The sequence below is a fragment of the Atractosteus spatula genome, chromosome 11 (assembly GCF_055471065.1).
Source record: "Atractosteus spatula isolate fAtrSpa1 chromosome 11, fAtrSpa1.hap1, whole genome shotgun sequence".
Classification (NCBI taxonomy): Eukaryota; Metazoa; Chordata; class Actinopteri; order Semionotiformes; family Lepisosteidae; genus Atractosteus; species Atractosteus spatula.
Window position 1 is genome coordinate 11,798,326 of NC_142716.1, and position 27,549 is coordinate 11,825,874.

General features: G+C 35.0%; 1 protein-coding gene across 2 annotated transcripts in view; it reads left to right on the plus strand.

Annotated features, from left to right (window-relative positions):
* The window catches only part of dennd1b (DENN domain containing 1B), a 96,726-nt gene that overhangs the window by 20,016 nt on the left and 49,161 nt on the right, over window positions 1-27,549 (plus strand). For both annotated transcript variants that reach the window (XM_088927045.1, XM_088927046.1), the window contains exons 3-7: window positions 8,696-8,739; window positions 18,444-18,493; window positions 19,727-19,846; window positions 24,843-24,912; window positions 26,573-26,653. In XM_088927045.1, coding sequence (XP_088783171.1) covers window positions 8,696-8,739; window positions 18,444-18,493; window positions 19,727-19,846; window positions 24,843-24,912; window positions 26,573-26,653 — 365 coding nt within the window. The remainder of the gene's footprint in view (window positions 1-8,695; window positions 8,740-18,443; window positions 18,494-19,726; window positions 19,847-24,842; window positions 24,913-26,572; window positions 26,654-27,549) is intronic.

Below are 27,549 nucleotides of genomic sequence, written 5' to 3' on the forward strand. Positions count from 1 at the left end.
GATTTGCAACTGACCTGTGCATTTCTGCTTGCTATGGCCATATCAAAGCACAACATCTGCCATATAGCCATGTTCCTGTTGAAGGTTAGTTGCACTCAAAGCCCTAGGGAATAATGGCCCCTCACCAGTGATGGTTCTATTACAGCGATCACCCACAGTTTCATATGGGTGCGAAGAAAAGAAATTACTTACTCCATCTAGGTGATTTCAATTCAATTCTCACCCATTAGCCCTGTTTTCTTTACTTTGAAATTACTCCATCTGGTAGAATATGCTATTTTTTTTTATCAGAATAGGTGTCTTCTGAAAGATGTTTTTTTAAACATTCTGGTTTTGACAATTGAAATGCATCAAAAGACATTTTTTGCCTCATCTGTATGCATTTTGAGGGGTGTTGTATTTCATAAAGATTAATTTGATTCAAATTAGATTGGCACTGGTTGCAGTGGAGTATCGAAGGCAATATAGAATACATTTTTGTATGAACAAAATGAACAAAAGCAAAACATAAAAAATCTGAAATACCTCTGAAAATAGTTATTTCTGATGTAGCACAATTTTTTTATTTCCAATTGCATTCTACCCTTTTTGTAAAACTCTAAACAAAGTGAGGTTTATTATAATTTTATAGTGTTGCTACTGTGGTTTAAGGTTTCAGTCTTTTTTTGACTGAAGTTAAACTATTGAAAATACTTGTTCATTTCTAATATTTAATACAACATGTTGGTGTCGGGCACCTTCTGTACTAATCATAACCCAATATTTCTTGTAAACAAATTTGTTTTGACATCATTAGATGCCTATGGCCATTAAACATTCTATGATGCAGTGATTTCTGGATGCTTAGTGTCCTGTGGTATACAACATTAACAACACAAATAAAACACCACATGAATTTTCAAAGAACATGGTTATTTGCATCGTTTTTTCTTACTTGACTATATCATATACCGAAGATACATAGTCCCTACTGTAGTTTTTCCTTTTTTCTGATGCTCTGAAGGGCAACACTTAAAAGAGATGCTTTAGTGCTTGCAGATGTTTGAAATTAATCCTGTGTGGGGTAGGGCAGATCTCTCTGAGATTTGTAGTGTTGTGGTTTCTTTTCTTTCGATAACTATGAAGGTCACAAAGCACTTTGCTGATAGTCCAAATGTCAGGGACTCAGGGATTTGGCTTTGAGGAAGATCAAAACTTTTAAAAATCCCCCTTTTTCAGAATGCTTAATTAACTTGGCTGTTTTGGAACGTTAACATCAAAGACAGTGTCCAGTAATCACATTTAGAAGTCAAAAACTGTGTAGGTGCTATTTATAAGAGCTGCAATGGTTTTCTGATATCACATCATTTGGCTTATTGTTTACTGTCTGTTTTTAGAGAACTGGTGAAGAACGTTTAGAAAGTGGTACGTTATACTTACACTAGGTGTTAGTTTTTTTTAAAAAAAGCTTTTTAATTAACATGTTGTGTGGAGTTCATGAAGTTTAGTCTGAATGAATGCACACTATATCTAACGCAATCATACTAGGAAGTCCATGTCAGCAAGATGATTAATCTCAATGAAGTTTACTTCCGGTTTAAATACTGTAAATAAAACATACTGGCGCAGTAAAGGTACTAAGCAGACAGTGAGTTGAGAACACTTTTTATGTGATTCTGGCACAACTGACTGAAGCCTTCCACATTTTTGCTAAGATTTATTATTTGTGAGAGTTTGGATTTGCAACACAGCAGCATCCTGTCTTGCATCCAAGAACCTTAGTGTAGTGACCACAGACAACTGACTTCATCTCATGAAACATTCAAAGATTTTGAATCATTTAACACTTTGTTATTTAGCCGACAAAGTGTGTAGAATGAAATAAGAATGACTCTCTGTTCTATATTTAATTTACTACAGAAGGCACCGATGTGTCAAATAGAAATATTTTGAATTCGACACCCTTAGGATGCTCAACAGCTGAAACATTGTGTTTTACTTGTTCAAGTACAAAGTAAACCACTTACTTGAAAAAGTTCCTTCCGGCTTCTTAGGACCTTTTGAAATGTGGAGGATTTTATTACTTTTGTTGTCAGACACCAGAATCTGAAATTTAAACTACTTCCTAAGTAAAAAGGCAAAAATGTATAAAGAAAGGCATTTTATTATCAGCATGAAATTGTTTTCTTTTTGTCAGCATATGATTGTCATCAATATTTGTCTTAATTTTCTTATAGAAGAATTTAAGCGTATTATCAAGCATACATTATTATACTTTCATAACTAATGGTGGCATTGCATTGCAGTTGTATGCAAAAGAGTGTCTATGAATGTAAATGTTTCCTGGGGTCCCTAGTTTTTCCATAAATTTCAACTTTGATCTAATCTTAAAAACTGTCTTCCATGTGATGTTTCTCAATAAATACACAAATATTTTTCATTTGCTCCATATGGTGGTGTATTTCACACACGTGGTTATCAATACCAAGCTTCTTCTTAGCACAATTTAAAATGCTAAGCTACTGTATGTTTGAATGTGTATCTGCAAGAAAGTGTTGCAATGCGGTCTCATTATATTGTTCTTTAAGACATTTGGGGAAAAAAAAGATGCATTTTTCTTAGAGACCTGAAAAAAGTGAGTCGTATTATTAAAATGGCTTTTACAATGGAGGATTATACTACCTTGTTGACCCAGACGTATTTCCAAAGAAGAGACCAAGGTGTCTGAATATTTTAGCAGCTGTGTGTGTGTCTCATGTGCACCAGTATGTTTCGCAGACCTGCTGAGAATAGGCACAGTCTCAGCAGGCACATCTCAGGAGGGTAAAGGACCAAGAACGAGGGGATTAACCAGGCCGGGGTTTGTCATGGTGACATTTTTCTCCTCTGGCTGAACAGCGGGGGTTGAGTTTACCCTCATAACCTTCAACTTTCATCCTTAACCCATTAATCCCCATTGTATCTTTGGAGCCTGTCTGTATCTGGGATAGTGCATATACAATAAGGTGTAGGGAATCTTTATGAATGGGTAATGGCTGTGATAAATAATTTTAAAAAAATCTTTGAATTTTTAAAGAAGAATTATAAGCCCAATACATCATGTAAAAGCTTTTTTAAGTTTTCCTTTATGAATTAGCCAATCTATCTTAAAAAAAAAACTAACTGTATGCAATTTGCAGCCAGAGACTTTGGCATTTTAAATGTAATAAATGACCTAAACGTGTTAGAATTCAGTGCATTTAGAAGTGCCTGGGAATCTGTTCTGAAAATCACTCTAGAATTAACTTACACTTTACTAATGTGTGCCTTGGAATGGGAATGTTATACCATTACTGCAGTATTATAATACATTATGCAAAGAGGCATACAGAATACAGTACGTTGCAGTTTACATACTTTATTAATTCAATATTGTTCCTGTATTGTATAGTCTATCAAGAATTATAAAATAATCCTTAATCAATTTTATGCTATATGGTTTCTTTTATCTGTAGTAGGAGAGGTAATATATCCCTTTTTGTTTGAATGTGAATTATTGTTAGATTCCAAAGGAACAAGTAATAGGTTTATTCCATGCTGAAAAGAGAAGAAAGAAAACAACATTTTGGCCGTGGAGCCTTCTTCACCTGAACTACTTACTGTTAGAATGTTTAGTTTAAGAAAATAAGAGAAATGTATATTAATTGTTTACACCCATTGTTTGTCTCCCCACTAAATTGTCTACACTCCCTTTCATCACTTCAAAGTGTTATAAATATACAAGTCTTTCTTGGATATATTTTAAGAAAAGTCCTCTTCAAACTATATAAAGTAGGACACGATAGAAAGTTAATCTGAATCTGTGCTTTCCATATAAATTCTTATAAAAGAAAAAAAAATTGTCCCACAGGGGTTGTTATTTGCAAGTCCCCCTTCTTCATATGAATAAGCATGTGTCCTGAGGTATGTTTGAATAGTTTAGCTTTTAATACACAGCCTTATGGAGAAAAAAAGTCGACAGAACAGAGTGCTCTAGGTACTTTGTCTTTGGTCGCAGCTCTTTCTGGCAGTGATTCTCATCCTCTCACCCATAAAATCAGCATAAAATTGACCTAACACTGACAGATCAGATGGGGCATCTGGGAAATAATCCCTAAGGAAAAGAAAATTCAGTCTTTGTAAATCTTTTAAGATGAAGTGCGTGAAATCATGGAATCGGATTATGTAATGTGTCTTTGATTCTGTCTGCTCTGTCCTTTAGTGAGTTTGTCCTTTTTTTCAAATGCAGTAAATATAGCACTTCATTTGTGTTTGTTGTAAAACAGAACAATTAAGGATTAATTATGCTGTCGTAATATCTATCAGAAGCATGGAATACAATTTCTAAAGTCATTTTGTTATAAATCTGACAATACAATGAGTAGATTTTTTAAGGATCAGATATCCAAGTTGATTAAGCCTTTCTTTAAGTGCTATTTCTTTAGTTTTTTCTATGCTTCAAAGGTCAGAGTCTCACTCAGAACAAGATTATTTCATGCTACAAGTGACATTCTGAACTCTCAAACTTTTGATAAGAAACGTGACTGTAGACGGTATTAATCGACCTATTTTCTTGTGCTACAGCAAATGACAGAAACAGGTTCAGAGACTTACAGTTATAGAGGTCTGTGAAATCTGTGAAATGTACAGTAGCTTACCATAGATAGGTGATGGTTCTTGTATAGCTGTAAAACTTGACCAAAGAATTATACTTTCAAATTCATGAAATAAACATGGAGATATTTTTAAAAAAATAATAGCACCACAGTCATCTAAAATATGCATATTAGGTTTTGGTAAGCTCATTTATTTTTACAAAGTGAATCTGGATCTTTTACTCAAACCTTAATTATGTACTTATACCTTTATCTTCCTGGCCAATTAGGCAGTTGAGTGGGTTCCATATTGTTACATGTACTGTACCATGTTATGTTTACATCTGATCTTCTTACTGTTCTGTAATGTTGAGTACAGTATATAAAGGCAAACTTTCAGTTTCCTAAATCTCTATATAATTGGATTTTTCTCAAGTTCCATTTTCATGATTTACGTGATAGATTTGAAACCACAGGGAATGTTTAGAATGTGAAAGAAACATTAGAATTCCTTCCATCCATCCATCGACTCATTACCTCATCGCTTTATCCAATACAGTGTCACAGATGAGCCAGAGTCTATCCCAGCAAACAACGGACACAAGGCAGAATTTACCATGTGCAGAATGCCAGTCCATTGCAGGGCAGACACGGACACAAACACGCACACACTCATACTGTGGTCTGTAGGAGGAAACTAGAGCACCCAGCAAAGACCCATGTGAAGATGGGGAGGACATAATGCACCCCTGGACTGGAACTGAACCCAGTTCTCCAGTGCTCCAAGGCAGCAACATTAACAACTGGGTCACTGTGCCACTCCACATTTTAGTTTTTTGATCGTTATCTTTTCAAAATATTTGTAGTGCAATAAATGTCTTTAGTGAAGGCCATCAGACACCTAAAGTATTTTGATTATAATATATATTATAATAGTTTTATTTTGAAAAGATTTCTAATTTTTACTTGCAAAGCTGGGGCCACAGCAAAAGTGATCCTAAATTATGGCGCAGTGCAAATTTTTTCAGGATTCCCTTCAAGTAGAAGTAGATTGACTTCATTTTCTTTCTCATCAGCTACATTAGCATTGCCTGGAGTTGTGTTGTGTAAGTGGATACTTTACGATCCAATCACAAAAAGTTGACGGTTATTCAAAGAACAAAATATAGCAGTGTTTTTTGAACAACCAGTAATCACCAATACATCCGTATGTTTGTTCATGCTGTATGTCTAAAGTCCTTTGTGTTTTCAAATGTTACTACTGTATGCAAGTCAATAGCCTATTGTATATGGCTTGGACAGTTATGTAATGTATTTGTGTACTGTATATGTTGGGCTTAATTGAGAATAATCATGTGCAAGATGTGCTTAAAACTGGCTTCTGCAGCTATCACACCACAATGCATAAAGAACAGGAACAGTGTAATTGCCTGAGCTCAGTGGAAGTGAGAGATCAACAGACGTACTGGAGTGCTTGCTGTCTCTTGCACATAGCACTGAACTACAGTGTAACACATTTTGAGTTATGTTGCTATTTCTTCTGGTTTGTTTCTTTAAAAATTAGTGCCCTTCAAGAATAAACCACTCCTTTAGGATTATGGTTGCTCTGTTTTATTTTTTAAGTACTCCGGTGTTTCAGATACTACATTTATAAATCTAAAAATCTTAAAAACTCTAGTTTTCTCTAGTTTGTGCTTTTTCAGTGTTTTGTTGATTCGGTGAGTCTTGGTAACACTGAGTTTTTCACAACAGTTTGACTCATGAAGTTGATACTTAGTGGTTCACAGCAGCTTTATTCTAAGGATGTTTAAACTGAAATACTCTAAGCAATACACATTTTGGGCATGTATTTTGGGAGTTCCTGAAACATTCGGTAACTCGCCATGCTGCTTCCTGTTTGAAAAACACAAAATGGGGAATGAATGATATCTTTATTTCGCTTCTCCATAAAACATTTGTCGAGAGAGGTCTGAAATGATTTTTTTTTTTGCCTTTTGGTACAATTTTTAAATCTTGTTTACAGTTTAAACTGTTTACAGTTTATTTTTAGTGGGTAGAATTTCACATAATGGAACTTTTCACAAGCTACAGTATGTACCCAGAAGTTTTAGAAAAATAAAATGAATCCTTTGGATTTTTCCATAAACAGGGTTTTTAAGTATACCTCTCAATATACAGAAAAAATGTGATGAATTTTCACTTTTCTCCCCCTTGAAACTCTTGAGTAAAGGTTTCTGGTATGATTTTCAATAAAAAAAAACCCATCCCATTGAAATTGTGAAGACTCCTATTATAAGATTAATGAGTGGTTTGGTATTATCTCTTTCATTTATTGCTTTTATAACATTGATACAGAACATAATCTGAATTACCTGAATGGCAGTATAGGGGAGCTTTTCAAAACAAGGATGTATATTCTGATTTTATGTTGTGTTATTGTTTGATTATGTGTTGAGTGAATAGCTTCATTTGTTAACTTAATCGAGAAGGGTGAATTACTGAAGTACTGGACTTTAATTTGGGAAAGTATATATAGACCTAAATATAAACAGACAGAGCAAATGCTTCCTGGCAGTCCAGTTCCCTCTTAATAAATCACACACAGCATAAGCTGGACAGCAGAACTATCTTACACCTTGTCTCAGACTCTGAGCTCAGGGAGACTTTGAAGCTCAGTGTGTGGGCAGTGAGAATGAAAAGTCGTGCAGTGTAGCGCTCTGCTGTTGGTGGGGTCCTTTAAATAAGTGTGTGTCTGAAAAGCTCATATGCAAGACACCAAAAAATTGTCAGCAGATCAAGCCTACCTTTTAAAGTACTATCCTTACATACCCAGAATGAAATATTCCAGTTTTGTTTATGCAGGCAATTGTGTTGTAGCTCATCTACATTTCAGTCTTGTGGTCAAATGTATTTAAATGCACATGCAAAGTACTTCCTGTTTTTAATATTGTGGAATTGAAAATATAAATAATGTGCAGTTTCCACAAAAACTAAATACCATGCAAATCTATTCATTTATTATACCAAATTCACACATGTGTAAGACTTTAGCTGATTAATCATCACAACCAATAGTGCAGTATTAATTTTGGGGATGTCTTTACTCAAGAAGATCACATTTACAATGTATTTACTTATCAAATACATGAATATATAATATAGCTAAGCCGTTTCTAACTAACAAGCATGCATCTAATAAAGTTTAATTAAAATAATATAAGGGTTCTGAGATTGGGTGCAGGTATGATTTACAGAATTCCTCTTGATGAACAAGGGCCACACACATGAATTTATAAGGAATATTACTAAAGGTATTTACAATCAGTTTGAAATGTTAGGCCACCCTATATAGTTAATATGTGAATTCTTATAATTTATAATCTGCACATATCAAATATGAATGAAAATTCTTTTAACATGACATTCTATGTCAGAAATGCTTTATGCTTAAATGAAGTGTTTTAAAAACTTCTATTTGACTACATGACAAAATAGTCTAGTTTAAATAGAACCATGTTTTATCATACTGTAGTAATACTGGCTTTTTCAGGGATGCTCACTGTCCCTATGCTCTTTGAATTGCTCAAAGGGAGTTTGGTGCAATTTGTATTGACTAAATAATTCTGCCATCCTGTATGAAAGCAATGGGATCCAGGTCTAGACACTGCAAAAAAAAAAAAAACAGAGTCTCATCATGCACATTGCAGCAGGCTACCGCAGCCTTCGGAAGTCTTGACACAAATTGGATAAATGGTTTTGACAAAAGGCAACCTTTAACAGAAAGACCTGAGGTGTCTCAATAATTTTGAAGGCCACAGTATGTTGAAAATGAAACACCACATTTATGAGATATAAACAGTCCTAAGGGATAAAGATTTGAGTTAAGTGCATTGATACTCTCCAATTTTTAACCGTAGTTCAGAAAAAAAGATTGGAGACACAGTAGAGGATGTTCTGATTCAGAAGGTCCCACACATTTTTAGGGTCTGAGCTAGAGTGTGCAGACTTGAGGAAAAACTACCCCCCCCTTAATATTTATGCGTTCTGAATGTTATGTTCTGTTCTTCAGCTGCTGATTAATGCTGTCTGTCAATTATTTACAGATCCAGCGGTGTTGTGGAAGTTCCCGGAGGACTTTGGAGACCAGGTTGGAAACATAAAATGAACTTTTTTTATGTTAAAATAAAAATCCTCTCCTAGTCAGCCGTGGAGAGGCAGACGGTAATGAAAAGCAGTGAGCAGGTCTTCAATAACTGACGTATCAGTAATTATTATGCAGCCGTGACAGGAATACATACTGGGTCTCAATAAGACTTCAGTTTCCTGATGGTGCGGATTTGTTTAAAGTGCTGTTGAATTGGTGAATTCCTTTTTCTTACATTTGAGAGGTGCTGTAGTTGGCATTGTTTTAGGCAGTGTTTAGTAACATAATTTTATTTGAGCGTTGTTTCATTTATTTAGGCTAAATAGTGAACCTGGTGTTCAGCTGCATCCGAAAAAATAACAAGAAATTAGTGACCATTTCAAAATGCATGCCTATTGTGGTCAATTCAGAATTCATTGAAGCAGTAGCCTCTTTTTTAATGTATGTGCTGTTTTTATAAGAAAGGAGGTACAGTAGGCAAGGCATGTCTTTTTATAGAAAGTAATAAAGAATTGATAACATACTGTACACAGGCACACCGAATTGAGTTCTTTTGTAAAATAATTTAAAACCTTTAATTTTCTCTTGTTTCTGAACATGAAAGTAATAGCTCTAGTGCTAAACAGCTTATTATGCAATACAAATGTTTTTAATAACAGGCTACCTTTTCCTTATACGGTACACATAAGAAATACGGGGATATTTTAAGTAGTTAAAAACCCAGTCCCCACCAATCAAATGATTTGTCATAGGTATGAGATGTGAAATTTAAGCAAGAAGTAAAACAACACCCCCAAATTTCAATAGCCAGAGCTTGGAAATGTGCAATGATCAGTTGATATTCATCTTGCATCATACTTTGCTGGCTGTTGCCTGACTTGAAAAGAAAAAGCTTTGATGTTCTGTGTCCAAGTTCCATGAACAGTCCTCTGCTTTTGCTATAACTCTTCTAGTTGCTTGTAAAGAGAGACCGAAATAAGAACTGTTGTCTGGTCTATGTCCAAGTTTTGTCCCTGGTTTCTCGTTGGTTGCATTAATACAGGACTTTATTTGGCTGTTATAAGGTCAAGATCCAACACTGCCACAATATCCCAGCAGTTTTGTATTGCACTGAGGAACACTTCTCGTTGTCCATGAACAACCATGCTTTTGATGCCAACATACGTATCTGTTTTATTTTTTATAAAATCAGTTTTATTTAAGGCTTTATGTGTTACTAATTTCATATGCCAGTTGTATTTGAGAATGGTCCACCTCTGTTATAATTGCTCTTAACATCAGGTATGGGTTTCTTCTATACCCACTCACTGAATTGTTTTGCACGTGTTTCCAAAGGGAAACCCCCCCCCCACCCCCCCAAATTTTGTTGAGTGATCAGTTATTCTGTGCAGTTGCCCTTAGAAAAGAAATCCGTTTTCGCCCTTTCACTGAATTTCAGTATTTATGATGTCTATTTGAGCACCATGGGTGGCATGGTGGTGTAGTGGTTAGAATTTGTGCCTTGCATGTATGTTCTCCCTGGGTTCATGTAGGTTTCCTCTGGGTGCTACAGTATCCTCCCCAGTTCAAAGACATATTGGTAGTATAATTGCCATCTGGGAAAACTGGCCCTGGTGTGTGTGCCCTACAATGGATTGGTGTCCCGTACAGGATGTATCCCTCTTTGAGCCCTTTGCTTGCTGGGACAGGCTCTGGTTCTCCCGCAAACCAGTATTGGATACTGCGGTTAGAAGATGGATGGATGAATTTATGCGATATATGGCGTGCATTGAATAATATTAATATGAGATTCAAAATATTTTAATTTCATGTTGTCAACTGTCATTAAGTGTGTTTTTAAAAGGTGTAGCAGTTGCTCCGTGATAAAAGTTTAGAATGTCTTTGCATCAGATTAATGTGTTATCAAAAGAATATCATATTTAAAGCACCCCATGTTTTAATATAAGCTGTATTGCAAAAATGTGTTAAAATTTGTATGGACATGTCATAATAGATAATATTAATACTTAGTCATGCTTCTAAACCTATTAATAGTGTTTATACAAATAAAGATAGTGCTTGTCATTAATCATTATATTGTATGAATAAAATGAACATACTGTAGCTCTTGTCATACTTTCATTTAACATTGCAGTTTTATTGTGAGCTTTTTTGTGGTTTAACAAGTTGCTTGTTGCTTCTGTACAATGGCCTATAAATGGATGTAGGTCCCTAACCACTAAAGAAGGTGGGTTAGGGTAGGGTTAGTAGTTGGGTTGTATATCATAAAAACAATCCAGAACAAGTATGCACAGACTCTTCTGTCTTCTGCACAATGGAACGTCTTAGTCCTTTGCAAACATACAGAGCTTTTTTAATGTAGGTTTTGTCATTACAATGCCCCGAAATAGTGTCACAGAGCAAAACTATAATAGTGTTTGAAATAAATTAACCTTTGTTGTAGAACTGGCAGTGTAAAAGGTGTAATTAATGTACTTTTGTTAAGATTGTTTGTGGATGCGATTACTTCTCCTGGTGTGTGTACAGATGGATTGGCCTTTTCCACATAATCATAAAGGGCTCATTCACTTGGCTCATTACTGGGATTATGCCTCTCTAGTTTTTGTTGTGCTGCTGCTTCGGTAGCTGGAGATTTTTTTTTTAAAGTTACTCAGCATATGGCGGTAACAGACCCAAACTCTACAGGGCCCTTTTGTTTATCTTGTTATTGTTGCTGAGCGTAATGACAGTTGTAGGCCGTAGATCGGGGTGCATGGGTTAGTCTACCCTGGGGAGGGGAGAGAGAGACAGACAGAAGTGTGGATTATGGAAATATGAATTGATTTCCTTTTTTTAAGAAGCACTGCCTGCTCTGGTAGAATAGGACTCAAAGGAGAACAGACTGGGAGCTGGCACGTAGTCTGTGGAATATGAAGTGAAAATGATCAGTTGAACACTCTGAAGTCTTGGTCATCCCCAGCTGCTGTGTATAGAAGCAAAGGCATATATTTGAATTATAAGAGGATGATTTGCAAATGAAGCGGACAGATGGAAATCAATCTATCCCTTCTTAGATTTCTTCCCGAACTTCTGAGAAATCAGGATTCTGCTTGCCTGTTGTCAGTCACAGGTTTCCTTCTTGAACTTTTAATCATACCATACTTTGTTCTTGGAGTTTGAATCTTACCTGGCAAATTAATATATTAAAATTCCTACATTTTGTTTTGTTTTCATACACGCTGTGAGTGAAACTTTTCAGTAGTACAGACATTTGTTGAACAACCTAGAAAAATGTAAATGAAATGTCATTTGTTGAACTTCGATAAAAAAAACAAAAACATACACACAGTACATGGCATGTGTAGAGTTATGTTGCATGTGTGAACATAGCCAGTGCAACATTTGGATTGATATTGAAAATTAATATTTCTGGCTCGCTGGTTATTGTGTGTTGCTCAAAGATTTTTAAATCTATAATCAGATATTGGAAAATAGGGCTACTGGTTTTTATGTGACTTCGGCAGCAGTTCCATTACATGCTGCTCCTTATCTTTCTTGCAGTATTTCATTCTTATCTTATGCAGTTCTGTGCACCCTTAGGTTTACATGAGAAAATCCTTATCTCATGTGGTGTAGTTAAGTAAAGAAAGTGCATGATTGAAAAAGTACATTACAGTACTTAGATTGAAAAATACAATGCCCTTACTTTCATGTCTCACGAGTTACCTTTGGCTCTGCACAACTTTGATCATGACGCTTCAAACTCATGGTACAGATCATTTTTGGAATTATAAGGCGTAAAAGACATAAGAAGTCTTAAGACGTCCTTAATTTTAAAGTGCAAAGCTTGTGTCTTCCTCCCCTTCTGAAGATAAGTAGTGGGAGCACATAAAAGTTTAAAAGCAAATAGTTTTGTCCACATATTTATGCAAGTTGTAAGAAAATGTTAGAACATCTGTTGAAGTAGAAACAGTAATTGGAATTTAAATGTTAAGTTTCTTTAGAAGAGTAAGTTTTTTTTTTTAGTTATAAGCCACCTAAGATACCTTACTGACACTTGGCACTTTCGAAACAAGGCATGGAAAAAAACATTTTGTGTGCTTGCAGGGTTTTGTTTTCCCTGTTGATTAAAAATTGAAGGCCATTGAATTTAACAATGTGGCAATGGGGGTGGGGTAGGGGGTTGGAGGTTGTGTTGGCGAGTTCTTTTAGCTTTTGTTATTTCTTCATTATCCAAGTGAAATGATTTGTTCTGGGAGGCTGCTTTAACATATAAGGATGTACTGCTTCATCCCAAGGGTCCTTAAAGCAAATATTTGGACTATCTGACACCATGTTCAATCAAAAGGTCTAAACTTGACACTTCATGATTGGTTGCCTTTCCTCTCCTTGGCTGCGGTAGGATGCAGTGCACCACCCAGGGGATGTAGGAGAAAATGATCTGAACAATGTGGAATGTCAGTACTAAGATGGCCATCTTTTTAAGGCTTCAACGTGAAGCACCCTCTACAAAGGGTAGTTGGGGGTGGGGAGATGAGAGAAGACATGGGGGGGGGGGGGGGATTCATTCTGTCCAAGTTGACAGCAGGTTTGGATGTTGTTTTGTCCGCATGTTTTTTTTAACACGGGCTGCTTGGGGGGGTGGGGGTGTTAAAGTTGAGGGTAATCTGCAGTTCCAACCTGGCGTGCTGGCCTTTATGCCAAAGCATGTTGAGCTTCTGAAATCCCTTGTTGTTTATGGTTCTTGATTATAATACTTTGTGGTTTAGTATTCTGGAAGATGGTGAATATGTTTTGCCCCACTGCTGTACCCGAACAAGAAAAAAAAACATCCTGATAAAACAATAAAACAAATGTCAACAACATGGCCAAACATTTTCCTGTGTCTTATGTTCTTCATGCAGCAGGTGTCAATTTCGTGTTCTGGCCTTTAAAAAGGGAGAACAGGTGGCAGCATTGATTGCTAAACACTTGAGTCAGCTTTTATAATAAGGACTGCAGAACAAAGTCAGATTTGGCCACAGTCTTGTACATTTTGTTTCTGTCCTTTCTGTTCCAGTGCTGAAATACACATTTGGTGCATCCCCTACACTGGCACTCACACATTCACTGACTACAGTGTATTCTTTTGCTTTTGTATTACTATAACTACTTTTAATATTTATATATAGGGCAGCAAATGAGGTGAAGTAGAGAAAATACTTGTTTTTTGGTGCTAGTTGCCAAAAAATGATTCAGTTTTTAAAAGTGTCCTTGATCTGGAGAGCTGCAAGAATGTACCTGCATTAATATAACAAAAATATAATGATCTCAGTTATATAGTGGCAAGCAGCCTATTTAACCATATAATTAGGTAACCTAGTTTATCTTTCTCTAAAAACATAATTTTTCCTTGAATTTTACGTGTTCATTTGCCATAAAACATTTCTGAGTATTTCCAGTTGCTGAATATCTTTTATTGTTGCCAATGCCTTCACAGTAGTATACACTGTATGCTTAGCTTTTATTCTTCAGTCTGTAATTTCTGCAGTACAGGCTATAAGATATGTTAAAACACATTTTAACATGTAAATGTGAAAGAACACTACACATGTTTTCACCCTGCAACAGAAAAACCCCATCTTCCAGTTCCATTAATTGCATGAAGAAGACATGTATTTATGGTGGCACATTTAAGGCTGGAATAGGCTTGTTGTTCTCTCCTGCTAGACCATGGAGTGCTCATAGCAGATCCACACAGCAGCACACAGCAGGGTAGTACAAGACTGGAGAGTCCAATGGGAGATGAAAGCTTAAATGGGTAAAACCCCTGAGGCAAGTTGGCACTCAGTTAATGATGTTTCTGGCTTAGCATTTCAGGCGTATGCAACAAAATCTCCAGTTTGCCCAGAGGAATATCAGTTTGTCTTCTTTAGAACAAAACTGTTCTCCATCAGAAATGAGCAGATTCATATCCAATGATTGCTGAGTTGTTTTTTTTAATTAAACTATGCTATTCAGCCATGTTGATTAATTTGAAATGTATAACACTAAATATACTTTTAGTTTTTTTGTTATAAAAACGTTAAATAGAACTGTGATATCTGAACTGGAAAATATACTATACCAATTGTTCTGATTGTGTTAATAAAATGATAGTCCATGTTCTGTTTTTTACCCTCAATTTTATAGTTACAGTCTGATCAGTTTTTGAACTTCCTACCGTTTTAATTGATTTCTTGTGTAAAATTCTGAGTGTTTTGAGTTCTGGGATAAGGATGATGCACTGAATTACTAAATAACACCCGAGACTGCATAGTTGGTTTGGTCCAGTGCAGACATAAAAAGAAAACATGTTGGGAGCAAAGGTTATTTTTTCCTTATTTTATAATTAAGTGCAGCAGCAGTTTGGTAAAAGTCAAAAGAATGTCTGTGAAAACATAACTGAAGAAAAAAGCTATCAGACCTTAAATGTGTTGTATTTTATTACAAAAAAGTGTCACTGAAATCTGTAATTGTCAAAGCACTTTAAATTGTAGCCTTTATATCATGTGAGAAAGACGTCATTGTTTAAGGTACTCATCCCCCAAAAATATAGGTACCCTTTAATGGTCTTCTGTGTTTTAATTAGATGTAACTAGGGACTATCGTGTGCTTTCTGCTTGTCACTGAGAACTGGACACAGATCCCCTTATGTCTTCTCCATTAATTTCATTTCTGTTAAGAGCAGAGGCTGACCCAAGGCATTGGGATTGTGAATTTTTGTGAGTAGGTTAAACAACATAAATCATTTTCTTTCCCTTTTATGTTAAACACTAGTATAAAATACCTGCTACTATACATTGGCATTAAACTAAAATGATGGCATTTAAAATCTCATCAGCTGCCCTCTGGCCTTTGCTGCAAACGCCCAGGAGAAGCTAGATTTACCAAAATGAAAGAGTGTGGCCCCATTAAAAGAAGTGAATTTTAATTTTAGTCTGCTTCAAACTGAAACAGATTTACATTACATGAGAGCTGAAGTGGAATGCAGGGGTTTGCTTTACCTTTTACAAATTGGCCCTCATAGAGCAGGCAGAAGCTCCCCAACTCCGCAAGGATGCCAGTGAGTTCAGTTACTCAACAAAATCAGCTGATCACATGCAGTGAGTGAGAGAAAGTTATTAATTGTAACTCCATCCTCTCGTTTGACTGACAAGCTAATAGAAGATTGTTGATGGAGTTGAGTGTGTGTGGGGGGGGAGGGGGGAGGTTGAATTTTATATTGACATTTTAAATTGAACAGTAGATGGCTAAAACGATATGGGATCCTACATTTGTAAAACCCTGAGCATTTATCATTGATCTCGCTGTCTTACACCGTGCTCGGTGCATTCATTGCATGTATTGCCGGCATTTATTGCCATATTGTTGAAAGCAGCTTCAGCCATAATGTTGCTTTCCATATGTTGGGAAGCACATTATGTAAACTGTCTTGTTTAAATGTATGCTGTATGTATGCCTTTTGTAAAATGTTTTGAGAGGAATCTAATTGGGGAAGGATGCCTGGCTACGAGTCCCAGCATTGATCTGTGCAAACCCATCTAACTCTGTCAGGGGAGATACAGCCATCAGCTGAGCAGCTTTGCCACTGACATAAGCTCAGGGAAGATTTTTTTTTCTATACTGTTTATACAGCAGTCTATAGACCTGCTGGCTGGTTGAATTTTAAAGAGAATTGAGGTTTAAAGACATAACCCCTAGGGAAAGCTTCTGCCAGTAGGGAAGGAGGTGAGAACTGAGGCTATTTTTTTTTTTAGACAGGAGCGAAGAACTGAATACCAGTTACATGATTTTTACATCTAAAATGTATTTCATTACTGAGGAATAGTTAATCCTTGATTAAGTACAGCAAAGCTTTGATTGACATCGGAGATTAATTCTGTGTTCCTAAGGAATTTTAATTTGTAGTCTTTAATAGAGTTAATATTTTTTACAGATATTAAAGTTTGGTTGTAGCAGTTCTCATCCTACCCCTATGATAAACATGCTTTCCAGAATATAAGTTGTTGGGAATAATCTCTTGCGGGCTACTCAAAAAGAGCTGTTGTGTCTCCGGAGAATTTCTTGATGAAATCTTTAAAATAAGTAAATACATAAATTTGTGATTGCAGCTTGTTGCCATGGGACCTTACTACAATGAGACTGCTGTCTCATTGAGTGATATCCCTGCCCGAACAGTAAATAAATAATAGAATCTTGGAGTTCATCCACTGACTCCAGTGACTTGTAAATGTATTATCTGTTTTATATTCTTTTGTCATGGGAAAACAGTTAAAACAAAAATGCTTCTCCCTGTTGACTCTTTTTTCAGCCTCCTTTAGTGAAGGCCTTGTCTAACCTGGATGAATCCAGAACAACAAGTGGAGATGGAAATTCAATTGAAATAGCTTGTCACTGTTTTAGGAGAAAACAGGAAAAATGATTCATTTCAAAAAGACAAATGAACACTTGTTTTAGTTATGAATGTTGTAGTTTCGCAGTTTTGCATAGTGTTTTGTGTTTTAATAGTGGATGTGCTAATTAATAAAATACTGTTGAAAAAATCACATTACAACTTTTATTTGAAAAACTAAAAGTTGCAAGCTGCAGTTGACATGGATGGATGCTTCCTCATTAGTTGTGCCTTAATTTTTAACCTGTTCTCGGAAAATTAACCCAGACCTCTAACTGCTAATTGTTTGTTTTTCTTTAATTAAGATTGATTTTATTTTGTTGTCGAAATGTCCTTTCCTGGAACTCGTGCAGTATGTGTTGAATCCCATGTGAAGGCTACAGCTGCCACAAAAATAAAACATTTAATTAAGGAACAATAAATGTATGGCTTTTCTGCAACCATGTGCATTATTGGTGGCAAATATTTTAAAGTGCTGCAAGAAATCTAAATGAAAAGTCTTTCTTTTGCAGCAGGCGAGGCTGTGGCAAACCTCTTTTGCCCATAAAATATTTCATTTGCACAGAAATGGAGTGCACACCATATGCATTTCCACCACTGAAGTACCTGGGAACATAACTGTTTTGCGTACATAATAGTTAATAATAGTCTTGAATGCATATGAAGGACCAGCTCAGATGTCTGCGACAGCTTTATTGCAACACAGCAATTTAACACTTGAAACATAGAACAGGCATTTCCATCTCTCAGAAAAAAAATTGCCACTGACTACAGCTCGCAGTGTAGCTGGCAAAATAATGAATTGGTTAGCTTTATTTTTCATTGTCTGAGCTCGTCCTTCTTTTCAAGCTTTTTTCTTAATTGTGGCAGCATTTGTTTTTTTTTTTGTGAGCGGGAGGATCAGTAACACCTCCCCATGGCTAGGCTGTGGTACAAGTACAGGCAGACGTGGCTTACCCATATGGTACGATGCTTCTTGTAAAAATCCATATGCTGCTGGTGAGGGGATCCCACTGGGGAGGTGTGGGGCGTTAATACCCTTTAGGCCAGGCCTCTTACTCCTGGTACTGCTTAGCCATTGTCACTGCAATCTGCCAAAGCATACTTTTAAATCTGCTGTTAGAATCAATGAACTTAATTGTGGCTAATTACTTAAACTAAGGATTACCCTTACCCCACTCTTCTTTATTTTTCTTTTTTAAAAAAAAGCACTGCACTACGGCTAGGTTTTGGCTACTTTGCAAGAGTTTCATCACCCTGTGATGAATTCAAGGCTTTCAGGTCTTTAATGTATTTTTCTAATCTGTTTTTACAGGAAGTCCTGCAAAGTGTGCCAAAGTTCTGCTTCCCCTTTGACGTTGAAAGGTACAGTGAAATAGATGTTCCAAAAAGAACCACCGAACAGTATCTGTGGTCTTATTCAGTTTGCCTCAAATGTGCATGCATGTGTCCGGATAGTTTGGACTGGAAAACTGAATTATATACAGTTTGTTGTGTGAGAAAATGTGAAAACCCTTCATTTACACATGTAAATGTTTTGTTTCTGCAGCAAACATATTGATATGTTTTCAGGCTTTATTAAATGTAAGAAAAGTTGTGTTTTCAGTACTTTTACTAATAGAGGTACTGTATGGGTAGTTGTTTTGTTTAAACTTTTCTGGTTGTCTTGTCAATTTTACTGTTAGGATCATGACAATATTGTTATTTTCTCTAGGGGTCGTTTAACTGATATATTTGATCATTTTATTGGGATACTAGTGTTCGATTTCTTTTCCAGCATAAGTATTCATGCAGATATGGTTTCAAAAGCAGTTGCCCTTTAATGTTTACTAAGCTCATGGAAAAAAATAGGAAAAAAAGTCCCATTGTACAGCTTTTTGATGGGGGTTGGGAAATGTCATAATCGAGACCTTCCGCTGAAGCACTGCTGCTGCCATCTAGTGGTAAAATTGTATTTTTAAAAATAACTAGCGGAGCATCCTAGTAGTTTTAACTAATGATCAGAACATTATATTTCTGGCGAGGAATATTTAAGTATCAACTATCCCATTTAAAACAGCATTAAAAGACACATTGCCAGATTAATAATTATTGGTTTAAAAAATAATGTTTACTTCAATGCTTTGTCTTTGTTTTATAAACAATGAACTTTAGTGAATATCTTTTCATGCTATTTATGAATGTTTTCATTTGATTTGTTTTTCAAACATGTTATTTCAGTCATTGAATTCCAAAAAAAATAAGATCTACTTCATGATACAGTATTGTCTGTAAGATGACAATTATATCTAGTATAACAGGACTTGTATTTTCCGTGTTCTCAATCTTGAAAGCTTTTATTTTTATAGTTCGTACGCAGTTTTTTATGACAAGTTTCCCTCTAAGCATAATATTGCTGTTGGTTAAATACTAACAATGTTTACAAAGAAGTGGAAAGGGTTTCCTTTACAGGTTTGACAGTTGGTTTCTGTTGAATTATTACATTGTCATTGTTTCTTGAAGTAGTCACTTTTTTAAGTTTGTTTCGCTTGAATGTTCTTTTCTTACAGAAAATCTTACATCTTACAGATTCTTATCTTTCTTACAAACTTCCTACAGAGTTTCACAAAACCAGGTGGGACAGCATTTTACCTTTGTGCTAACAGACATTGAAGGCAAACAGAGGTTTGGGTTCTGCCGGCTGACATCGGGATGCAAGGTCTGCATCTGTATACTAAGGTAAGCTGATGTCGCAATTTCTTTTTTTCATTGTGAGATTTCCTGTGGAAGGAATAGCCTAAACTAATTTGACATCAAATTGGATGAACAAATTCTGAAAACATGTAGTTCTACAATACCTAAAGTTGCTTCTCAATATTGTGAGAGATTTAAATGGTGGTAAGGCGAAACTAAACAAATTCTAATGCGGAGCCTTCTACTTCATCAAAAGTATTTTATATTTTTTTTATAAATAACTTGCATGAAGTCTTCTGTTACCATATGTTTTTGTGACCATTCTCCCCTTTTTAAAGGGGTGGAAGATTTACAGCTGTCAGTCTGCAGTGATTTATAATGTCTTTATTAGAATATTTTTATTTTTTAGGTATTATGGGAGTTTTGTAAATGTCGTATTCAGCCTTTAGCTTTAGCGGCTACAGCAGTTTTTTTTTTCAATGGACCTCCTGCTTAATTGCAATTTCATGTCGAGCTTTTTAATACTGCATCATTAGTTTCAAGTTGATTTCTATGTACCGTGTTAGAAAGTCAACAAAATAAATGTTTTTTCTGTGTTCTGTGAGAGCCATGAGGTTATCATGTACTGTATAATTGATGGATACTTGATGATTCTTAGTATTTCAATACAGAAAATTATTTAGTAGAGTTTACATGGAATGAGAGCATTTATTCATATCAGTGAACTTTTTTTTGTGTTCACATTCACAACTCTTTAAACTGTTGCTCCATTGTTTTTCCATAAAATGAAGACATAACTCCAATTTACAAGCATTTGCCACAATATTGTTGGAGGATTTGGATTTAATATTGAGTTGATAATCTGTTGTATAAACCACTCATGCTGCCACAGTCAAGACTGCCTTTGTTTTTCCTTGTTGTGTGCCTATTGGCACAGAAGTATGGCAGAGACAGTTCAGCGATAATTATGTATGGTCCCTGTGCCAATTAGCAGAAGGCTCCCCTGTCCCTCTCATTGAGCATTACATTGTAATTCAGTTGACATATGATGTATAAAATGCATTATGCATTCTGAGTAGTTTGCATGGCTTGGTTCATTCATAATATAAAGCATACAGTAGAAGAAAGTTATTGGTTATAAAACATGGGATGCTTTATGGCTATTTAAAGGTCATTTTTTGTCTGGATTAAATTTGTGCAGACAGAAGTAATTAATTATTCAAATCAAGTCAGTATGAAAAATATCTTTCTGTTATTGAAATGTACTTGGAAACAATTATACCCTACCTATTGCAGAATTTTATTTTCCATGAACAGTATACATATGTAAATATCAATTCCTAGATATCATGATAGAATGTGGTTGGCGTAAGGATTAGCCTTTTACTAAAATTTCATTAATGGCTCCGTTAAAACGGACAAGCTGTTTTCCAGTAATATTTTTGTTCTGCCTTCCCGAGTTTGTCATGAAAATGAAGGGTTTTATTTTTCCATAAGATAGAATATATTCCACTGCAAATAAGTTATTCTTAATGTGTGTATAAAGCTCACGGGCCATTAATTAAAACATGGCCATTTATTAAACAAATCCACACTGAATCTTTTGTTCTCTTGAAAACAAAATAGAAAGTCATTAAAACAGTTTGCCTCTGTTTGATTGTTGAAGTGTTGGGACTATAAAATTGTCACCTCTGCGTACATAAGGAAACACTCTAATGAGTGGGACAGTTTTATGTGGCCGAACCTTTGTAGTGTTGCAGCATGAGAGCAAGCTTAAAGCCCTGGGTCCCTTTAGGCAAAACCACTTTAAAAGCTAAATCTTTCCATTTTACACATTTTTTTTTGTCATTCTTCTGCATTGAAAAAGTAGCCCCTGGACATTAGAAGCTCTAGGATGGAAAAGGTAGTTTCCTCTGTTTTATTTGATAGCTAAGACTGAGATTCCGGCTGGAGGTTCACTTCTATTAGTGGTCACTTAGCAGTTTGACAGAAAACATTTCCTTTTCTTTACTTAACCTTTCACCTTGAAACCTTAAGGTTTCACCAGATCTCCGACAGAACTAGCAACAAGTTGTAAGCCAACTTTTAGTAGCTTTCTTGAATCAGTTCTGATTGAGGACCCATTAAAGAAAGACAAAAATAAACTAGACAAGTAAAATACTACACTAGCCAGATGGGGGAAAAACTATGGAGGCTAATTCAGGGATTCTTAAAAATTTGCTGTGTAAACATATACAATTCCACGAATAGAAACATTATCAGTATATTTATTCCTTTCCAGCTTTATTGAAAAGGAATATTTATGTTAAAGAATAGTAATATGGGTTCCAGGTGAATTTAATGGAGTCCAGACATTAATTTTGACTATGGCTCCATAGTTAACTTGCTTCTTTTAACATTTATTTAATCATTGTTCAGTAAACTTTAAAAGTTATCATTGATTAAAAATTCAGGTAAACCGTGCTAATTGAGATAAATTAGTAAAAACACATTTAACGAAAAAGAGCCTCATCTCTTTTGTCCAAGTGTATGTATAGGCATAAGTTTATGATGCATACTTTTTTTTACTTAAAACAATCTTGCACTTGAGGCACGGGGGTTGTGTAAAACATAGAAAGATAAATTACATATATATGGGCATGTGGGGAGCAGAAAGAGATGTACTACAAATGATGAAGAGTGGGAGTGTTAAGATTTGTGTAAATGTTTATTAAAAATATGAAGCATTTATGGTTTATAACATTAAAGAAGTTAAAAATCACCCACCTTAGTGGGTATTCCTCCCTTAATCTCTTGATGAGTAAAGGGTCACTGCTTATAAACCAATAATTTATCTACTTTTAAAATAAACAACTTATGATCCACTCATTTATATTACAGTTATGATAGAGTCTGGAAGCTCTGTGTAGTTTTCTGACAGGGAAATACTCTTGTTTATAAAGCCTTTCAGGAATGAAAAATGAGGGATTAAAAGTCAAGAGCCTTGCATTCTAAGCATCAGTGTCATACAGAGAACGATAGATAATGGTTTGGATTTATAGTTTTCTTAGGCTTCACTGTTGAGGATGTTGATACTGTAGTATATTAACTAGTCATGTATAAAAATGTCTTGACTCATTTATTATTTTTATATGTGTGTGTTGTGACTGTATATTTTTTGACGTTTTTAAATTGTTTATGGCTATAATGGTCTTTGTTTTTGCTGATTGTCATATATATTTTATTTAATGCATCAAAATGCTGTGTATGAAAATTATAATTATAACATTTTACCATTTTCTGTAGTATGTTAATTCCAGTCTACAGAGTACCCATTGACCTATATTATGATGAAAGACCCTAGCCAGTACTAGAACTATTTTATTCCTTTACAAAATATATCCTTATTTGGTGAAGGAGCATGCTATGATCACTTGAGTATGTTTGTCACTTAAAAAGTTTTTTTTTTCTTCCAAAAAAAACTTCTTTTGCTTCTTGTTTTAGCCTTGTAAGCAAAAGAAGAGCTGAGTGCAGTTAGGCTTTTCCAAATTTTTTGTATTGTGATCAATTACCATTACAAGTTGTATACAAAGTGTGTGGTCTCTGGACGGAAAACTGAAGCTTAGTTTTCTCAGACTGAATGCATGCTTGTACTTTTAATATATAATGCCCATGTGCATCCAGCCACATTCTAAAACCCATCAAAATTTACGGATAACTAATAGTTCTAAAGGAACTATGAGCTTACACCTGAAGAAAGCTCCACGACCGAAACGTTGTGTTTTCTTTCTTCTCCTTTCAGCATGGAATAAACCTTTTGCTTGTTCCTTTGTAGCCTACACATGCTGATGCAGCTTCCCACTAATAGTTCTATACATAATGTTTGTCTGTAGATTCTTACCACTTGTGCATTAGGTAAACCTATCATAATTTAAAGAAAGAAGGAATGTATTAAATGGGACTGATTTCTTTTTTAACTTAACATCTGGGTTTTGCATTGACATTTGCAACATATAAATATGTAGGAAGCAGTTAGATTGGAAATCTGTAATATAATTAATATTAATTTGATTGGATTAAAGCTTGCAACTCCATATTCCATTTTTTATGAACTGGTTAAACAAGGCTATTATTGAATGTGGAGCAAAATATTTTAATTTGGTTGTATAAAATAAAGAATAGTTTATTCTCTTCCAGACTACAGTGCATTATGTGTTGTTTTAGATCAGTTTTAGGTTGAATTAGATCAATTTTTGGAGAAACTTCATTGTTAAGAGAATGTGTAAAATGTGAAACCATTTTGCAAAACGTGAGGTTTGAATTTAATGATTTTGAAACATTTCTTATCCAAATGATTTAACCACAATACATTTTAAATGCCCCATACAGAAAAAAATCTGTAATTAAATGTAAACAAAGTGTTCTTAAAATGTGTACAGTATGTACACTTCTGCTACATCTAGCTGTGTGTTTGTAGTAGTGAATGCCTTATCTTTTAGTTATTACAAAGAAATGTGGTCAGATACTGTTTTTTTTTTTTACAAACAATCAAGAACATTTATATCTAATAAACTACTCTAAGAAGACAAATTCCTAAGATACCAAATAGTGAGTATAATGAAATAACTTGCATTAATAAGGAATGATATACTGGAAATGCACCAGAAGTACTCTTGGTACATAGCCAAGTATTTGAGGGAGAGACAGACAACTGGTCCAGAACGGGGAAAGAAGCACAGAAATACAGAGCAAAATACCCATTTTATGATCATCTTATGTACATGAACAACTACCCAAATGCCCAAGCAACCACCTGGTAAACACAAGGCATCATTCCAGTTAATGTAAAGCAGTTAAGAATGTTGTCTGTATTGTGGGAGCCAGTCACTTTAGAAGCTTTAGCAAACTTGGTTTTCCTGTGTACTGTAATGTAGTAAAAATTCAAGATATGTGGAGAACCCGAGGATGAATAAGTTTGATGTGTAAACTTGCGAAGCGTTGGAATATAGAATTGTTTGTGCAAAGCGTTTGGTTTGCTAATGTGCTTTCTTTTTGCTTTCAGTTATCTACCATGGTTTGAGATTTACTATAAGCTGCTAAACACTTTGGCAGACTACTTAGCAAAACATCAGGTGAGCTGTTGGTTTTTTAACGTTGTCTGCTTTCAAGAGAAACCACATTTATAGAAATAGTAATGATAAATATTGTGATATGACTCTTTCATTCTGCTTAAGGTACATTCACATGTAAGAATTTCTTTATATAAAAAACAGTTTTCTGTAATTTACTTATTAACATTACATGCAACATATTTGTGTTGTAATTACCTACAAACGTAAAGGTAACACTCATAAATCACTTAGTGCTTACCTGGGAATTTGAATTTTTTTGGATTTTAATACAAATATTTTTTTAAATTAATATTGTTTATGGCAGTTTTTGTTTTCTTTTCCCACACTAGCCTCTTTATCAGAAATAAAGTTTTCTTAATCTTTGATGTGTAAGGTTTAGTGCTGCTGGTGAAGTGAAAAGAACAAGAGTACAAAAACTGAATTTTTGGTTTGTGCATTCATGTCAATGTAAATGGACTTTATGTGTTTTAATCGGATGTCTGTATAATTCCGTATACTGTATAAATCTGTTGTAGAAAAATTGATTAGCCTGTTATAAATTCTTTATTACTGATGCTTCAGAGGAGGTAAAGGTTTAGATTAAATACTTAAATATGATCTACTGAGAAGAAAACAAATTAAGAGAGCTCCTGTCAAATACTGGTGTCTTGGAAAATTAAATTGCTGAAGCAAAAGTTTTGAAAATGATTATGAGCAGTTTTCATAGAAAAAATATTGACTTGATGAGCCAGCATCTATCATCCCCTGAAAGAAACAGTCTGAAAGCTTAACTTGTACTATCAGTGGGCTGTCATGTAGCAATGTTAAAAAGCTGCTGAGAACACAGTGCAGGGGTGTAAGATTTCTTGTACAAACAAATCACAAGCTAAGTATGTTTTGGAGTTTGAGGGCACAGGAAATACTGGATGACATGTTGAAGTTTTAAACTAGTTTTAGTACCATTGCTGTTTCCCTGTAGACAGATGGTTGGGAAGCTCTGTTTTAAACCTTTCTGATTTTTTCTTATAAAGTTGGTTATAAACTGTTCTAAAACAGTATTCATTTAATCTGCTACTTAGTGTTTTTGCGGTTGAAGAAAAATACATGCTGTATACCTATAATACAAAATCACTGCAGCTGCAAAGCATTGAATAGCATCTAATGTAAAGTTAATGGGTTTTTATGGTATACAAATGTTCCAGTGTTATGCAAAAGTTCCAGTGCAGAGGCATGGAAGTGCAGTTTTGTTTACTGTTTCGTCTACTAAAGTGTGGGGAAAATGTTTTAAATCCTCGTGTATTTTAATGTGGTCTTGACAAGTTATTTTCTCAAATTCTAACCGCAATGGCTATAAGGAAAAAAGGGCATAATCTGTTGTACAATTTATAGAACTCAGTCTTCAATCTTAGCCAGTTTTGTGGCAAACAGATTAAAAAAATGTCTAAAAAACTTCTCAAGTGAGTGTCTTTCGTTAATTGAAAAAAAACAACAACTGTACTCTATAAATCATCACATCAACAATAAGCTTGCATAGCAGTTTAGTTTGTAGTTTGAAACCACAGAATCTCTTGTTAAACTTACTCTTGTGGGCTTTTCTTTCTTGCAGAATTCTCCATGAATTCAGCATTTGCAATTTATGGGCACTCGGGCATTTACGTATTGTTTTTTGTCCTTCCTACAGGAAACTGACTTGAATGATATATTAAAATCATTGTACAACCACCCAGTGCCAAAGCCAAGAACTCCTGTCAGTCTCAGTGTGGTAGGTATTAACAGAGAAGGCAAAAGCTGACATTTTGTTTTGAAACAGAAGTGGTTTTAATAGCTTAGGTATCAGATAAGAAGCAACTGGACATTGTTATCCTAATGGGCACTTTCACAACTCATCATGTTTCATTGTAATCGTAAAATGACATGTTTTTATAGCTGTCTATCTGTCACTCTGAATGTACATATTTGTGAAGTTCAACCTTTTACTTAGAGACTGGCCTTTGGTCAAAATGAGGTGTTCCAGCATTTAGTCATTTTTTTAAATCCATTGATTTCTCTGAAGAAAACAGCTGATATATCAAAATATGCCATGGTGCTTGTTGCAACAAATTGATGTATACACTAAACAAACTTTAGTGAAAGAAAAAAAAAGTTTGTACAACACTTCAACATGAATCTGTTTTTCAAAAATGTCCTCACTGAAATGTGTCTAAAATGTATCTTAAAAAGGAACTGTTTGAAATTGTCTTTTACACAGTGTAGAATATGTTGTAAGACTTAAGTATAGAAAATATTTGTGCTATGAAACATGTATCTCCACTGAAGTAAGAAAACTCAAAGCATGCTTCAATAGAAATATGCAGAAAATACTCCAGCAGGCAGCTGTGATTCTATTGATATGCAAAGTACAGGAAAAGGAAAACTTTTTTGTATTATAGTATAAAAGCACGGTTGTACTGTGGTCAGATGGCCACACAGTTCATTTGGATCCCAAATAAAGTGACACAGCCTGCTAATAAGAGTAGATTTCTATTTTCCATCCTGTTAATTGGATTTACAGTTCTTGACAAAGGATTCAGTGTTGCACTCTATTAGAATTGTATTTACCAGAGGAAGTATCTGTGATGCAGTTCCTGTTGTGATCAAAGTGTGTTATATAGCCTACTT